At 40.8% G+C, this 19113-nt stretch overlaps 1 protein-coding gene across 3 annotated transcripts in view; it reads right to left on the reverse strand.

Moving 5' to 3' along the window:
* Positions 1 to 695: 695 nt before the first annotated feature.
* ZDHHC3 (zinc finger DHHC-type containing 3) overlaps positions 696 to 19113 on the reverse strand; it is a 52202-nt gene continuing 33784 nt past the window's right edge. For 2 of the 3 annotated variants that reach the window (XM_018567965.1, XM_018567966.1), the window contains exon 7: positions 696 to 1058. In XM_018567965.1, the coding sequence (XP_018423467.1) occupies positions 789 to 1058 (270 nt within the window). In that variant the 3' untranslated portion in view covers positions 696 to 788. Of the gene's footprint in view, positions 1059 to 12188; positions 12458 to 19113 lie in introns of those variants that run through there. The other variant, XM_018567967.1, reaches the window with a different exon arrangement.

Consider the following 19113-nt stretch of genomic DNA (forward strand, 5'->3'; position numbering starts at 1 on the left):
TATAGTGCTACATTAAAATGATGACTATTTTATCAGTTATCCTTTAACTGAACCTCAGCACACCACAGCAACTGTATGGCTTCCAGCAGGTTGCATAGAAAAGCTATGGCAGAAAGCAGGATGGGTGAATATAAGACATTGGAGTGGTACTGGGAGGGGGGCACATGTCACTATGAAATTGGCACTACACTGGTTGCAGGTTGCTGGACTTATCTGAGAAAGCAAAAACGCTGTTTTATTCAAGCAGGAATGCTGCTGTTCTTTGGGGTTAAGTAGGTCAAGCTACCATGTACCTCAATGTAACCAATTACCACAGTGGAAGGGTCTCTTGCTATATTGAGCAACATTAAAGGTAACCTGTCATGAGAATAAATCATGGGTTACCATCAATGACCTCTTTCTGAAAATGTTGGTGACTTGGCTCCCTGGCTGCAAATCTTTGGGGTCAAGGACCCAACACAAGTTTGTGTATAAGGAGTTGTTGATCTCAATGGCTGCATTCCTGTTCTTGGTCAGTGGCCAGAGCCTCAGCACAACGGCCAAGCAACTATCCTTCTTAGAATGAGGTCAGCAAAGCAGCCTACATCTGTCAGTCTTACTTCAGCCATTATAACAACCATGGTTAAAAATACAGAAACAAAAATCCGAGCAAAGTATTTAGTAGATAAATTTATGTACGAAAGGGGAAAGCCCTTTACATTGTCACCATCATGAATTTTTAAAAGCAGAAGCCTATGGTACGGACTTTGAATTTGTGTGCGGTCTGTTGTGCTTTTTCATGGTTTTTTTTAGGTATTATTTGACTGATTTGACTGGTTTGACTCCTCTTCACCTCCCACTTCAATGACTTCCACATTTCCTACCATCTTGCCAATGACTATTTCACCACCTTTTCCAGACAATCCGGTTTCAGTATCTGATGGCACCTTCTGATAACCAGTCCCTGAAAAAGGACTTAACCATCCAGGAGAGAAACTACCACCAAATGCTTGCTTCAGTCCTTCCCAGCTGCTGCTCTTTTTCCAGGATGGGGTCTGCTTCTTCAGTTTTTCGATGCCCTGATAGTTGAAAAACAAGAGTAATTCAATGTAAAGTGCAAACATGCGGTGAAAAGGAGTTTCCATATAACAAAAAAAAAACAGATTGTTTGACAGCACCAGTGCACACCTTGTATTGTCTTATTTACTGTACGTGTATTCTGACTTTAGGTTTAACAGAAGATACTCTCGTGTACAGATATAACAAAGCACTGATAACACCAGAGTATATCAAAGGGATACAAATATATGTAGAATGCACTCACTAGTTTCCCAGGGAAGATAGTCCCGACATGTTCCTGTAGAGGGTGTCATCATATCAGAAATCAGGACTACCGTTGTTATATATATATTAGCCGACGGAGCTCAAGTGGCTCTGTCGGCTAACGAAGGGGAGGAGTCAGGTGACGTTGATGTCACCTGAATCGAACACGAAAATTTTAATCAGTAACAGCGGGTGAAAGTCACCTACCTGGGTATGCAGTGTAACAGATGTGTGCTAATCTCACATTTCTTTTGCTTGGATTTCATTCTATTTCACTTTTTAGTTTCTAAAAATCTTACGGCCATTGCAAACGGATTATTAAAAGAAGGATGCTGTAGAATGATCCTTAACTCTCCTTTGTGGCCATAAATCTCACTTGGCTTTCTGCCAAACAATTTGGCCTTCATAACTGTTTATTGGTGTCCCCTATATTGTAAGGCCTAATTCACAAGAATGTGCACAGACGCACAACATGCACGTCCATGCAGAAACCTCCACCCAAGGACAGGAACTGCGTGTAGTCACTTGCAGCTGCCTGTGCATCTATGTGACAGGACACGGCTGCACGTCGACCCAAACTTGCAACATATCCATGCAGGTCTGGGTGCACCCGCTTAAGATAGTTTGTGTCCAAGGGCATCCAACCATACATGTATGGATGTGCAAGCTCAGGTCAGCGTATAGCAGCGTGCAGCCACATCCTGTCATTGAGTTGTACAGGTGGCTGCATGTGGCTATACGCAGCACCTGTTCCTACCGGGTGCAGGTTTCTGCACAGACATGCACACTGTACGGCTGTGCACATCTGCATGTACGTAGCCTAACCCGTATGCGCAATGCAGATTTTCCAGGCCTGCAATTATCATCATCCTGATGCATAGCTGAACACCATGCAATGCCTTAACACTTCCCTGAGAGGCTAAAACAAGAGACTGTCCGAGCTATGCTCAATAAACGTTATTGTCCCTAGCAGGAGACTGAACGCGTCATTACTGCTCCATTATTGAAATCTCAGCAGGTAGGCTGGAAAACAAAGTCATTTCATATTAAGAACCTATACATGAAACTGTTCTTTTTGTTATTACTTGATATAAACATACAGACCACGTGCACAAAAATGATTTCTTGAAAAACGTTTATTGCATTATTGTTTTCAGTATGGAAGCATATACTGTACAGAACTAAATGAGATGCAGCTTTCAGTTCACATTTTAAGTAAAACGGTAAACAGTTTCCAATCCGTGGTAATCTATTTGATAGTTTTGGGAAGTCCGATTACAAGATATTATCGCCCTTACCCGTCAGAAAATTAAGACCATAGTGATCTCCAAAAAATCTCAAAAACTTAAAATTTCACAATAACAAAAAAAATTTAATAAATACGACAGTCCCTTGCCAAAGTAGAATTAAAATACTCTGCAGCAGTGTATGAATGGAATGTGTTCTGAAGCTACATGTATATTTATATCTATACATTCCATGTGCTGTATATACAGATAGATATCCAGCCTATATCCTGCAAAGCAGATCTGCACAGCCTCTGCACTCCATTACTGAGCATGATTAAACCAGATATGTAGGAACTAAAGTTCCCATCATGCTTAGCTTCCACGAGAGCCATATTGGATAATGCCCACCATTCCCATGGTTTGTATGAGCTACTGGAACATATACTGAGGTAAAAACATAGAATAGTGCTGCCACAGGGCCCAATCAGCAGTTCTAGTCCATTCACTTTATACATTATACAATAAAAGCAATTATCTCTAACATTAGAGGAGCTGTTACAACATCAAATGACAACTTAACAGTGTAGAAAATAAATGATACTCATATAATTACTTTCCCTTTAAAGAGATACTACAGTCTTCTAAAAGTTGTTTTCAAATAAATTGTGAGTATAATCGGCCGAAAGTTCAGGTCAGTCATTTTACCATTCTAGTCACATGACTAAAAACATAGGCATACATGAGTGCCTGGGTATAGCTTTAGATGTTTTCTCGAGCACCCGGATGTCTTGTATCATCTTATTGGGCCATCACTACGATGAGTGCCTTAAGCCAACAGGGAGGTGGACATGCAAAATTCTCAGCACTGTTAAGAACTGTTTACTTAAACACTAACATTCGGGGCTCACAGGAAGTTCTAACAAGGCTGCCAGATCAGCTGCTGATGAGCTCTATGCATTCTCACACACTCGCATTCGCACAACATGCACGTCCATGCAGAAACCTCCACCCAAGGACAGGAACTGTGTGTAGTCACTTGCAGCTGCCTGTGCATCTATGTGACAGGACACAGCTGCACGTCGACCCAAACTTGCAACATATCCATGCAGGTCTGGGTGCACCCGCTTAAGATAGTTTGTGTCCAAGGGCATCCAACCATACATGTATGGATGTGCAAGCTCAGGTCAGCGTATAGCAGCGTGCAGCCACATCCCGTCATTGAGTTGTACAGGTGGCTGCATGTGGCTATACGCAGCACCTCACACACTGGACAAAACAGTATCCAATTTTGAGCCACAAACGCTTCTGTTCGCGAACAGGAAGTTCAGTAAAATTTTGCTTCCGTTCGCAAACTCTGCATCGGGCGACACAACCGCAGCCTTCTTCCCTGCCCTTCTTCCCTCTAAGCCTGATGAAGGGGACCCTGCGAGGCCCCGAAAGCGCTTGCCAATGAGATACAGCTATCGGCAATAAAATATTTTGCTTTTTCAACTCATGGTGTGCTGGTGACATTTTTCTACTGTTCATGTGTGGCGGTGCCATCCGCAGTCATTTCGAGCACCCATCTTCATCAAGTGGGAATCCCGGTAAAGAGTGCGGTATGGTTCCTGTTTCTTCCCTGCTCTGACACATGGTCGTGGCTTCCTCTAGTCGAGATGGCGGTCTGATCAGTTTGTGGCCAATTCAGTTCGCGACCAGAATCAGGATTAAGTTCGTGGATCGAGGTACCACTGTACTGTTATGAGCTCCCAAAACGCGTTGGGAATTTCTATACTGTCTCAACCCTGCATTAAATAGAGATGTATATGGACTATTTAACGGAGTGTGGCTCTTCAATGCACAATCCTGCAATTGGACACTACAAACCAAGGGGACAGTGAAAATCCTCTGGAATGTAGTAGCTGCCTGTCCGGTAATCAGACAGTCCCGAAAATAAGACAGTCTTATATTTTTTTGCCCCCCAAAAAACACACTAGGTCTTATTTTCAGGGGAAGTCTTTTTTTTAAAATATGCAACAAAATGGTCAGCATCGGTAATGCTGATTCCTTTCTTTAACTTTCACAGGTGGAGTGCATCTGGTATCACTCCGCCTGTCACAGTAACCGGTGCTATAGAGGAAGTAACGGCTAATGCGGCTCCACTCCCTCCGCTGCTGCCTTGCTTTCTACAGCGCCGGCTTCCTTTGCCATCAGGGACAGCGTTACCGCAGTGGGGACATCAGACAGTGGACAGCGGTACACATTACAGTACAGTACCATCACATTAAGCAGTGCCTTCAGGGGGACAGCAGTTAGTGAAGTATGGTACTGGAGTGCTCCCTGTCACTGCCCTGGCCGGAGGGAGTCCCCTGTCATCCCCTTAATAGAGTATGTCCCTGCAGGCTGATACCATCTCTCCTGCTCTTCAAGTTCCCCCTCACATGCTACCACCAAACTAGGTCTTATTTTCGGGGTAGGTCTTATATTACAGGAATCTTGAAAAATAGTGCTAGGTCTTATTTTCGGGGAAACAGGAACATCATGATTGGCCAGCCACACCAATTGGATAAACTTTGCAGGTCAAGTGCTTTCTTTCCACTTCCTTCCAGTACCATAGAAAGACCAGGAACACACCAAGCTTCCTCTCATTAACATAGAATGCTTCTAGATCTTTAGCCCTTTTTTAGGACAGACAAATCTAATAACTGATAATAAGATCTGCCAGCACAGTACAGATGGGGTTCATTATGCTAAACATAACTCAACAGCCCCCTTACATTCCAGGAGAAAATGTAAAAAAAGGTTTCTTTCTAAAAGAGCAAATAAAAGGGTACGCTGCAATTTTTAAATATCTCTTCAAGTGTATGCAATGTGAATGGGAACCTGTAACAAATATAACTTAAGTGTTATCCTAATGTGGCTACTAAAGTGGAAATACACTTTAATGTCTGTATCGTAGTCTGGCAGCCAGTGTACAATGTTTCAACTGCTGACAGCTGAACGTGAATGTAAAGAATCTTGTGAATGAGTATTAATGTTTTACAATCTTTGTTTCTATGTATAACGTTTAAAGAAATATGTACAAGAGAGCAGCCATATTTCCTGTAAGCTCTCCTTCCTGCTCAGTAGTACTGCAGTGATTGCTCTTTCAATGCAGTGCAATAGGACTGATATACACAGGTATTTGCTTGCTTGCATTTGGACTGCTGAGACCATCTCACATACAGTAACTTGTCTCTACTGGGTCACAACTAAAATAATTCCAGCCTGTATAAAAAAAGCTCTATACTAGTGGTAGCCAAATACCGGCCATCTGGAAGTCATGGCTATGGCTGTTAGCTTTATGGGACGTGTTAAATAACAGCTGGTTTGTCAAAGTTCGATCACCCCTGAACTACACTTACCTCTCTGGTGACCTGTGTGATAAATCTCCGGCATGTCGCTGTTCTCTGGCCCCTCCAGGTACCCCACCCTTCCTGGGTATGTTAATACCTGCTCCACCCTGTGCAATGTGGTCCCTTCTGCCAATTTATACTTCACTACAGAATGTAAAAGCCAGTGAGAGGAATCACAGTGCGCGGTGAAGTGTTGATTATCTGCAGGGGTCAGAAAACTGCAATTTGAATACTTTGTGAAATGGCAGTTTTAACACATGGGCCCATGAAAGGAGGACTATACAGCATCTTCTTTTACATCTTAGTGACAGAATTCATTTTAAAGTGAGATTACAGGTACACTGCTAGAACACAGTTGAAATATATAAATGTGAAGCGTTTTACCTGTCAAGGGATTTTGAACACTATCAAGCCAGTCTAGTGATATTTATGCCGCTCTGCCATACTGCATAACCAGGTAGCCAACATCCTATTTCTTGTTTCAGCTGTGCAGCTTCCGGTGTCACCTGCCTGCTCATTGAGCAATGACAAATGCACTGCTGACTCACTGAGAGGTGATGTAGGAAACAGCAAGACTTTAATAGCAGTTTCACTTGCCTGGATATATAGTGTGAAAGAGGTGTGAGTGGCTGAACAAAATCCTTTGGAAGGTAAACCGTTCACATCATAGACATGTGTGCTTAGCCATCTGCCTGAAGTTCAGCTTTAATGATGAAACTCCAAAAGTCCTACTCCCAAGCAACTCTATTATGCAAAATGTGCTTCTGTTTTATTGCCTGTGCAATATAGAGTAGTGTAGATCCTTTTAGATTTGTTTTAATCAGAAGATTCTTTGGATTGTTAGGTTTTTTTCCTGCTTAAAGTAACTCCCATGTGCATGCACAGTAATGACATCATCCTGGTCTGGCCAATCAGAAACCCAAAGACGCCAAACCTGTAAAAGGGCTGGGAGAAGATGGAAGCACTGGTAATGGAGTGCTGACAGGTATTGCCGGCAGGGCAAGTCTGCCATAATGTCCAAATATGCTCTGCATACTAGCACATTACAACAAACACCTCCTGGGGGCCCAAAATTTCAATTTAGTCTTGGTGGCTTACTAAAACTTTTCTTTCTCAGGTAGCATAAAATAGAAAGCAGAGTAGGAAAAAAGTAAGCCATAGGAAAGAATGGGCAGTAGCTTTAGTGCAGTTTTGATTGAAGGTGCACACAGGTCCTACATACTCGGGATATAGGTCTTACAAAATCGAAAATTCCACGTTCTAGTCATATGGTCCTGGGTGATATCTTGGGAATTACTGGTCACAAACCTGTGAAGTTGCATCTAGAAATGTTAAATGTGCCTAAGCAGTACCCCAAAAAATGTAAATGTTAATTCCTGCTGAAAAATAGCAGTGCACGTCCTGTGTCTAAAGCCTCATAGCTGTATATCTGCAGTGAGATCATCTTAGGTTATTCGGACCTCTAGTCTCTTGAGATTTGATGTTTCTAATGAGTCGTTCAGTGTTCTCCTAGTTCCTGAAGAGGAAGCTGTACCCAAGGACCTGCAGTGCTAGGATCTCCCTGATTCTGCATTTTCTTCAACTTTCCTACTGCTTCTTAATGATTACCCTACTGGTCATCAGGGGCAGTTCTGAAAAATGAATGCAAAGCCCCAATTCTCTACCAAGCTGGCCACTTACATCCAGTGACACTGTGCAGAAGAAGGCATGGCAAGTCAGGCAATACTGGTGACTAGTTCTTTGTCTTCTGCTAGCCTTTTTTTGGGGTACACTTTCCACAGTTCAGGTCCTCTTTAACATGATGATAAAATTGCAAATGGCAAATCAAGCAGCATGTTTTGTGCTATATTTAAAGCATACTGAATTTATACTTGCCCTGGCTGATGATGGCTATATCGGAGAAGCAGATGGGGACAGCGTGCTCATGGAGTGTTACAACATATCAAGAGATGAGACAAATATGATTAGGGCTCCACTGGGAAATGCTGTTAAAGTGACACTAAACTCAGGAGTTAAACCTTAAAAATGCATTCAAGTGCCTTAACTATTACCAACAATGTACCTTATTTGTGTGTCACTCAGCTGTAGATTCTCAAATCATCTCTGAATTGGTGCTGACACTCTTTCTTCTGGAGGGTGGCTACCTTTGTTCACCATGGTCCCTGTGTGTTGCAAAGTAGCCACCACTCCAAGCTCCCTCCCATGATGGACTACAATCTCAATACAAATAAGTAAACTAAGCATGAGAATGTAGTCCATCACAGGAGCGAGCTTGGAGTGGTGGCTACTTTACAACATACACAGGACCATGGGGTTGAAAGATTTAAAGTGGACCTTTACCCCCTTTGACTAAAAATCACATTGGCATACAGCTCTGCATGCCGATATGAAATCCTCTTACATTCATTAGCTAAACAAACATTTTTTATTTTACTACAATTTCTTTTTTCCACTTTGGCACAAATTATGTAATGTGTCCAAACATTGCATCCTGGGAAGGTTACATCAGCAGAGCATTGTTTGGAAATTTCATCTACGATCTCAAGGAAAGGCATTTTCCTTCCCTGAGATGATGCATGGTGCATGGTCACACGTCCTAGTCACATGTTCCAGAGTTCCAGGAAGTAAAGGGAGATCTACTAACCTGCCCTTAGTTAAAATGGCCACTGTCAAAAAAGTGCAGAAGAAAAGAAAAAGAAAAGGTATACAAAGAATACAAATCCTGCAATTATCTAGTAGTGTGTGTTTGTAGATTGTCAATACTAAACATTTCTAAACGCGCCTTTGTTGTTATTTGGAAGATATGGGTAAAGTTTCTCTTTAACTCCTGAGTTTAGTGTCACTTTAAAGTATACCGGTTCCAGTAGCAGGATATTGTGGCCCGCTGAACACAAAGCCACTAAAGGCACACAGAAGAATTATTGCTGAAGAAGTTTTACATCGGCATGTGTGTTCTGCAAATAGCATTGAGATGCTAAAGTTCTGCCACTATATTTGTGCCTTGTTTCTATTTGATAATTATGAAAAAGAAAAGCATTTACAATTACCACATTTGCCAACCATGCAAAAAACAAAATTTCAGAAAGGGATACCAACAATAAGATCAATAACATTTGCTTTAGGTAGACAACAAAGCAAAAAATACATTAATCAGAAAATACAATAGGACATCATAGGACCAGTTTAACAAACCTCACATTAAGACAGCATGATGGGAAAACCAAACGATGGTTTCCCGATATGAAACAAAGAAATATAGTTATCCTGTTAGACTAGAATTCAATGCCTGCAGTGCATTTGCTGTTTTTAATCACACAAAACACCAACAAAGGGTATCAATATTATGGTTGAGTCAATCATAGGGTAGTGTCAATATAAATGTAGTTTCTATTGCTGGTGTTAAAAGGTTCCTACCTTCTACCATGTATGCTGACATTGAGAAACAACATTTGAGATATGATAAAACCACACTCATGGGCACTACAATACAACTGCGGTAAAAATTATTTGTTTATACTGAACACAATTTAACAATTATATCAAAAAGATATGAATACAACTCTTGTTTTACCGTTGGAATGAGCACCACGGTGTAGTAATAGCATATGGAGTGCCAGAGGTTGCACATTTTTGCTTTAATATAGAGTATACTTTGTTATACAGTAAATACCTCATAGAATTGATTTAAAGCTACAAGTTACCCTTTGCACAGAATTTGCCAAACAACCCAAAACAGTCAATTTGTCAGAGCCTAGAACATTTAATACATGCTGCCTTAGAGGGTAAAAGTGTAAATGTTGGTGGTTTTCTGTCTGAAGCTAGACAACAATTTATCAAAGCTGAAGCAAAGAGAATGAGTTACAATCCCAAGCAGATTCTAAAGCCTGACTGACTGCTTTAGCACTATTTTGTCTATGGTCTATTATCTAGAAATCTGCCACAATGCTTTTTGTGCTGATGGCAGCAGTTTTACCCGAAATGTAGCAAAACATGTCAGAAATTGCACACATTTAACAATGCATAGGTAGAAGGCCATCCATAGATGCCGCCATTTCTAGATTTTAAATGTAATAAAAGGTAAGACGTGGCAGATGCTCAATTGATGAACATAGTCCGTAAAAAGTAAACAGAAATGACAATTCAAGTGCATTGACCACACATGTGCAAGTCAACTAAACCAATGAATTTAGTCTTGTATGGAAGAAATATAGCTGTAAAGCTTGCCAAAATTAAATGATATGTGGCTGATGTTTATAAAAATTACTAAAAGCACAGCTTTTTATGGGGTATGTCTCACAATGGAGACCTCCTGAAAAAGAGACACCTTTCAGAACATTCCTTTAATGTTTACTTTAATAAAGGTGTATATGCTTGTTGTTTTGTGTAATGGTCTTTAACAAGGCATGCCTTCATAAAGGTAATTACAAAAACCCATTCACTCCGATAGGTGTTTGCGCTGATTAGGTTCATCATGATAATTTTTATATGGATAAAATGGCCTTGAAGGGCTGGCCATAAGCTACCCATACATATTAGCGGATGGTTGGACATGAAGACTACAATCAGACTGTCACCAAAAAACACACTCATATTCTAGAATTGTGTTATGTCCATGTGCACCGCAGTCTACCCTGGACTTTGCTGGGGAGAACAGAGATTCAACTTTGAAGAGACATCTGCTAATGTTGCATTCATGGGTTGGTACTCCACAAATGTCTTATTCATCTGCTTGGACAATGACCACCTAGGGTGGGTTTAATGTTACAAAATCACAAAGGCCAATATTAAAGAAGGTCTGGCAACAAAAGACACTCAACATTTCCCCCCAGCAACCAATTGGATTTGTCAGAACAAATAGAAGAATCTGATTGCTAAAGAGCTACTAATCCCTTCCTTCCTAGTTCTGATAACAGGATAGCAGACATGACTATTTTTGTAAGAACTTATTTGCGTAGCCAGTAGGGATGCACCAATACCAGTTTTTCTGTATCGAGTACTGATATATATATTTTTTTCGGTACTCGCCGATACCGGTGCCCCAATTATCAGGAAGTCAGGCAGCGGATCATGACCAGAATCAGGACAACTTCCTGATTGCCTGGTAAGATAGTGTTCTATCGAAAGAACACACACTTGCCTAGGCTGCTGGTCGGCGAGTCATGAGGTGCCGTCCAGCTTCCTGATTGGTCAGGAAGCCAGGCTGCCTTAGCAACAAGCGAAGCCGGCTACCTAGCAAATCAGGAAGCCAGGTGGCACATCATGACCTACCTCCCGGCTTCCTGATTGGCTAGAAAGACGGCTTCACTTATTGCTAGGCAGCCTGGCTTCCTGACCATTAGAAAGCCAGGCGGCATGTCATGATCTGCCTCCCTGCTTTCCGATTGGCTACGTAGCCTGCTTCACTTGTTGCTAGGGAGCCTGGCTTCCTGACCAAACAAGTGAAGCTGGCTTCCTAGCCAATCAGGAAGCCGGGCGACACATCATGACCCGCCTCCCTGATTGGCTAGGAAGCCGGCTTCAATTTGTTCCTAGGCAGTCTGGCTTCCCGAAAAATCAGGAAGCCAGGAGGTGGGTAATTACATGCCATTCCTGATTGGTTAGGAAGCCAGGCTACCTAGCAACAAGTGAAGCCGGCTTCCTAGCCAATCAGGAAGCCGGGAGGCAGGTTATAGCATAGAGATCTCGATCTGACCGGAAGTTCCGGTATCGCAGCATTTGGGTGAGTATGAGTACTCGCCCAAATACTTGGTATCGGTGCATCCCTAGTAGCCAGTTCTAACAATCTGACTGAGCGGTACACTCCTCCTTTGTGCGGCAGTTTACGGTCATCTCACATGAAACGGTAAAATTGTTTTTTGAATTCTATTTTGCAAGCTATAAAGAGATGCTACGTTGAGCCTTCAAACCCTGTAATACTACTGCAAACTAAAACATCTGAGGTTCAAGCCAGAAGAGGTCTCTCTCTCTCTCCACTAGCAAATGATTTTTAGAGATTTCAAATCCTACCAAATTCAAGTTTTCATCAGACAGTTTGTGTCCGAAAGACTAGGTCAGACATTAGTGATTAATTGGCACAGCCAGCTATGGCAAATGATGGCAGTTGAGGTCAAAAAGCCAGTTGGTTAGCAGAGATGAAGCAGTGAAGAACCAAAGGGGAAGGCATCCATTTTGTTACTGTGAAGAAAGCAGAGATGGAAAGAAAAGAGTGATCAAACGGTTCCAGGAGTCAGGAGCAAACAACTGCTGTACACGTTGGAGGCTTCTTCTTAGCAGTAACTTTCAGCCAATACAAAAATAATAAATTGTATTTGTATGAAACATTCAGTGTTAAGCTGGTAAATGGTAGTACTGTGGTGTTTGTTTTTCTGTGTGGCAAAACTGGCACAGAAATCTTCAGACCACATATTGATAAGGGTCTGCTTTTCCCTGGTCTGGAGTGGCGAGGGGGTTAAGCCATGCTATAGAGAACGGATGGCCAAATACTGCTTTCAGATTCATCCATTTTGTTTTTTTAGACCATCTTCTCTCTTCCTTTTTCAACTGTTCTATTCCCTGGAAACAGAAAGATCACAAACTTTCAGTAATGTGGGTGGGCTATGTTATCATATGTGACAGGACAATACAATGGTATAAATGTGAATTCACAGTTGTCCTGCATGATCAGGTAAAAAATAAGGCACATTATGTGAAAGTTCTGTGGTATCGTGAAAGGAAATGGATGTATCCTACCCACTAGAAAATGTGTACTTTAACAAAAGACACTACACTATTATGCCGAATCTAGGCCACCAACAGCACAGGTCAGTTAATAAAACACATACAATGAGAATTATAGTCTTAGATTAGAAAATAGAAGTGTTACAGAAAGTAGTAACAAATCACACAGGTAAGATATACAATTACATTTTGCAGTAAGGGCAGAACTACCACCAGAGCAAATGCTGGCACAGTGAATGTGGTGTCCAAAGTATATCCATACTCAAAACTTTTCTCTTTTTTTGCCTTGAATTGAGTGGGGTCATGTTTTCTTGCAGTTGGAGGCTCTGTTGGAGAGATTGCTTCGCTTCCTGTCTGGTAAAAAGGTTGTCCCAAGGACAGGAAGTGAGGGGAAATATCTAACAGCAACACAGACAGAAGATTTTTGTTTAGATGAAGTAGGGGAATGCTAGAACTTCTGTCAGTTTTTTTTTATTGTTGTCTGGTCCCTGTTGCAGATTTTTCCTCCGTTCTTGCCGGTAAAATTTTGTCCCCAGAACAGGAAATGAAGGGAAATCTCTCCAACGGAGCCCTGAATAGCAGTGAAACATGACTGGAGTTATAACCTTTGCCCATTCTTTCCAAAGCTAAAAAACATTTTGGTTAAGATACACTTTAAGGGCCTATTTATTCCTGATGATAACCCTATCCTATACTATCATAAAAGATAATTACGATCATGGTGAGTCTAGTGGGGAAAATAGGATCACATATAGAACATTGTGAGATAGAAGTTTTGGATCCCATTTGCAATATGTCAAAATATTGGCACTTAAAGCTGTGGGCCAAAATTATATGACTTGCTCGCTTGTTATGTATTTGTTATCAGTTGCAGACGAGGTACCGTCCAAGCGTCTCTCCATGTTCCCCGGGCTTCCCACCCTTATTTGATAAGGGTGGTTTATAAGATAACCCCAGTGTAACTGGATTTCCCAACACTAACAGCAATAATTTCCAGCTGCACAACAGTATACAGTTGGATTATACCCTACTTTAGTCTCCACCAGGTTTTCCTTCAGCATACTCTCCCACTGTACATTTGCACTACCACGTATTCTTAGTATCACCCCTCTTTAATCGCCAACATGCAAGTGCAGCCCCTTCTCCAATAATAGCACCACACACTAGGCCTATACAGATTGCCTAGCTTCTATAATTCAATCTTTACACAGTTATGTTTATATAGACAGACAAAGTATCTGCATGCAAAAGGTGTAGTAGTAGACGTTACTGCCATCATTTGCAACATTATAAATGCAACACATTTACGTCTGCCAACATTATAAATGCAACACAGATAGGTCTGCCTATGATTCAGCTGTTCGCCAACAAGTTTAATCACAATGAAAACGTCTAAATTATCTTTAAGGCCTCGTTCACACCTGAACGTTTTGTAGCGTGTTCTACGCTCGCCGAACGCTCTACAAAACGCTCAAACATCTAAATCCCATTGTATTCAATGGGTCTGGTTCACACATTGGCGTATTTCAGCCCGTCCCCCTGAAAAGGTACATGTACTACTTTGGACCGTTTTTGTTGCGCGTTTCCATTGGGATACAGCCAAGTAGCCCTCAGAAACGCGGTAAAAAAACGCGCGACAGACGCGCATATGCAATACGCCTAGGTGTGAACCAGGCCTAAATTATCCAAAATATATGACTGATAATGATATTATATGACTTTGACACATTCATAATGTTTTCAGCAACCTGCTCATCTGTTATTCATCTATACTGATACACGAAGAAAATTCATAGCAATAAGTAATGTTCTTCCTTGTTCCTAACTTGGATTAAACACATTCAGTTAGTCTTAATGTTGTGTGGAGGTTTGGAAAGCAGTCAAGGTGAATTATCAATTAGGGATATGAGGATAGAAGATATTCAAAAGTGGGATAGTAAGAGAGGTGGGGATAGATTGATTACTTAGTTGCATAAAACAGACAGTTACCAAGTCTAACATTTATTAGGCAGTCAAGTAAGGAGGTCTAGTAAGCAGTCACGGTCAATTATAAATCATGGGAGAGTAGTGAATCCAAGTAGCCCGTATCTTATAGGATTTGTCATATTTATCCTGTCTGGCAGACACCCACCTCCTAGATGATTCCATAACAGCATCAACTTCCTTTTTCCATGCAAGCAATGTGGGACAACGGTCCTGTTTCCACAAGCATGGGATTAGACTTTAAGCAGCATTTGACAAATGTGGGAGCACACTGTTTTTATAGAATTCAATGGAGATTGGGGTGGCATTAAAACAGGAGTTGTAGTGGGTCATATATAATCAGAAATCTTCTCTAACCAAGGTAGAATAGCTTTTCAAAAGATCTGAATGTTCAGACACTTCATTAGAGATGGATGAATGAGCCAGCCTGTTCACAATCTCTACAGCAAGCGTTGAAATCTCAGGACACGATTGCTAATTTAGTTGGAGTTTTATACCATCTGGAAAGAAACTTACAACAAGATTTGTGAATCCTAATATGAATAAACATGAGACAATTTGATCAATCTGTCTTTTTGGGTAGGAATCCATTCTTTATTCAGTTCTTTTCCCCATTCCTTAAGCATGTAAGGGTTCTGTTGAGAGTGGGTTTAACAGAAATATACACATTAAGAAAAGGAGGTTTGGTACTCAGGATATATTTGTATATCTATGAGGTGAGAATATTTTTATATCTAGGGGCCTGAGTGTGGGTAGTTGTAGTTATAAATGTATATATTTATGTGCATTGGGAAAAGGAATATGTAGAATGCCATCTTCAGAAAATATGTAGGCAACCTTGGTTCTTTTGCACAGAGTGTAGCGTTTATTGGATCCCAGAAACAGTCCGAGTATATAGCGAAAATAATACAAATAAAAACCCTGTGACTGCCTTTCTATTTATCTCTAGACCTCCATCTTCTTGATGATGGTAATGAGGATGATGGCAAAGACCCTAGCAAAGATACAGACACACCATACACCAAGCATATACACCTAATCTATATATACACCCATGTGTCTCTACGCCTCTTCATGACCCACTTCATGATTATTCTCTGAATCCCCAAGACTCTGTTAATCTTTGACTTCATTCACAGTTGACTGTCATTTACTAACACTGAAAAGATTTCTGATTGGCTGCTCTGATGATTCCTTTGTTGTTCCTCTATCTAGTTAACTAAACAGGTTTCTTTTGGCAAAAATACTCTACAGCTGTTTATTGTGTACAGTCAACAACAGCTTTATGTGTTGAAGTGTGTTACCTGCAACACATAGGCATACACTAGGGCTGCAGAGATACCAAGTACAGTACTCGGTACAAGTACGAGTACATGTACCGATACTTTTGAGCTCCAAGACTAGACTAGAGAGAAATGCAAAAGTTAGGAGGCAGCTGTCATTTGTAAGGAGCACACGGAGCTCCTGGGATTTGTACATCTCTGTTTTAATGTACGATTTTGTTTTTATAAATAAAGGGATGCACAGATACCAGTTTTGCAAGTACGAGTACTGGTACTTGCCGAGTACTTACAAGTACTGATACAGTTTTGTTTATTGTCATGTGACAGTTTTTCTAAAACAATACAGACTAATGATTTAAGGACAGTGGTGGAGCGCCAGAGCCAGGCCCCAGCTGCAACCTCTGCAACCCTGGAAAGTTCTCATGAAAATGCCAAGTATCTGCACTGGTACTCGAAAAGTATCTGTGCATCCCTAATACACACCAAATATATCTTGCAGACATACTTCAATCATAACTTACAACAGTAGTGACCTCCGAAAGACGTTCATTAGTTGGTTGCGTCTCCACATGCCCAAAGGGAATTGTCCAATATGTTGAGGTAGAGTATTGAGGGGTAAGAACATATCATGCTGGGCAAACTTATAGAGATTGGTATTCCCAATTAGTCCCCAACACACACACGCACACACGTTCTCACCTTGTGCAAACCATGGTAAACCTCCTAAAGGGGAGATAAGGAACGTGGGGGGCAGGGCACCTCCATGGTTTAGCTTTTCACAAATTTTTAAGGTAGTAATCGAGGAGATGCCCCAGTGGGAAGGCCTCTGTGGTCAGGATGAAGCACTGACCAGATTCAGGCCTGCCATGAATTTTTCTAGCGCAACCCAGAGCTTATCTTTGGTAGTATAGTGCCAATTAAGTATTCAGACTAAGGCCTTGGATTTATAATATAGATGTAGATCTGATTTTGGCTTTCTGGAGAACTGTTTAACCTTTTCAAGGTTTTCTATCCTTGATCACAATGATTCTGCCTAACCAAGTAAAACGTTTTCTATTACGTTTGGAAATCTTTTTTAAGAGTGGATAACAGACCACAAAATTTATAGAACATAAAAGTTTAACATCTGGGGAAATGTGAGAACCTAAATAGGGTAGTGTGTGGTCTTTCCACATGATAAGGTAGGTAAGTCTGAGCTGCATCATTATGTCTGGTGGGATAGTTTGAGAGAATTTCCAATTTATTCAAATTAATTTTAAAATCAGATAACTGACCAAAACACATCAGTTCATCCATAAGATGAGGTAGTGATATCACAGGGTTTGCAATGTAAATGTCATCCAAGTATGCTGAAAGTTTGTGTCTCTTAGATCTAATTTGTATTCCATGTATATGAAGGCATTGTGTAAATAATGGAGGAGGCATTCTATGACCGAAGCAAATAACAGTGGTGACAAATGGCACCCTTGCCTTGTCCCACTGTGAAGGGGAAGCTTTGCCCAGTCACAGCCTCTGGTTTTTAGTTCTAACTACTAACAGCCTTATGCTACTAACAAAGTTCAAGAAGAGGTAACTGATTTTAAATGAGGATAAATCCCCATAAATGTTCTGGAAATATACTTGTACCCCCTATCAAGCAAACAATAAAACTCCTCTCCAGCAAAATAAAGAAGGGTAAATACGGATATATTTTCTTAGTTCACTCTGATGATTGATCAGATTCCTCCACCCATGCTGAACAGTGTGGATGGACGAATTGCCCATTGTTTCTACTGTATTCTGACAGCAGCTACTGGCCACTGTCAGAGTACTTGAGCCGTGCTTGCAGCCGTTTGGCCGCAAGTACCACTTGACCGAAAATTGTGCAACATGCTCCTTTGGCAGAAGTCGATTTAATTATCAACTTCTGCAGAGGGAATAGGTTCACCAACGCAGTGAATTTCAGCCAATTCCTGCTGAATTGGCTGACATTCACAGCTCAGCACAGTAGTAAAGTAGAGCAACATATCTACTAAATGCGTTCACACTAGAACAGGAATAAATAGCTCTTCTTTTTACAGCACTGTGACCCCTCTTCTTAGTGAGCCGTTAAGTTTGTGAAAAATCTGCATTTGCAAAGATAAAAGTTTTTTTATGGAAATGAAATAAAACAAAAAGGAACAAAATTGGAATACATTAAAATACAAAAAAATTTCAAAAAGAAGCGGCTACATGATGTTACCAACATTCTCAAGTTAACAGTTCTATAGCCCATCAGATAGGGGCAAAAAAGCCTTTAGTATTAGGCTACACTGCTCTGTCCATAGAAGTGATACTCAAATACATAATTTTATATGATGTTACCAAAAAGAAAAAAGGAGTATAAAAGGGAAATGAACAGTATGTGGAGAAAGTGGAAAATAACTTAGAATTTTTTTTCCCCCCACCTTTAATGTGACATATAGTTTGTACAATTATTATTATTTTTTTTTTTAAACTGAAATTGTTTAGTGGGAAAAAAAAATACAATTGTGTGGCTGCATAAGTGTACACACCCTCTTATACTTAGGGATGTGGTTGTGTTCAGAATTAACCAACCATATTCACACGGAGGGTAAACAGTAGTCAGTACACCCCTGCCATGAATTAAAGTGACTCTGATTAAGCTCATATATAAAGTTCAGCTAATCTGGTGGGATTTTCCTTTTACATTTGCTCAGTTGCCTCTTACAGCAAAAGTCACGGTCTATAAAGAGCTTACAAAGCATCAAAGGGATCTCATTGTTAGAAGGTATCAGTCAGGAGAATGGTACAAAACAATTTCCAAGACATTGGATATAACATGGAACTCAGTGAAGATGGTCATCAACAAGAGGAGAAAATATGGCACAACAGTGACATTACCAAGAACTGTCCGTGAAGGTTCTCATTCATCCAGGTCATGGTATATCTGTAAAAAATAAGTCAAGGCAACTGGACTTGCTGTATTTTTCTGTAACTTGCTGTAACGTCTTCAAGAAAAATACAGCAAGTCCAGTTGCCCTGACTTATTTTTTTACAGATATTACCAAGAACTGGATGTTCCTCCAAAGTTGATGAAAAAACACACAAAGAAAACTGGCAAAAAAACAGAATAAAACAGTCAAGGAGGCTGCCAAGAGTCCTACCTCAACATTAAAGGAGCTGCAGGAATTTCTGGCACGTGCTGGTTGTGTACTACATGTGACTAGAATCTCCCGTATTCTT

The sequence above is a fragment of the Nanorana parkeri genome, unplaced genomic scaffold, assembly GCF_000935625.1.
Source record: "Nanorana parkeri isolate BGI_ZX_2015 unplaced genomic scaffold, ASM93562v1 scaffold1121, whole genome shotgun sequence".
Taxonomy (NCBI): domain Eukaryota; kingdom Metazoa; phylum Chordata; class Amphibia; order Anura; family Dicroglossidae; genus Nanorana; species Nanorana parkeri.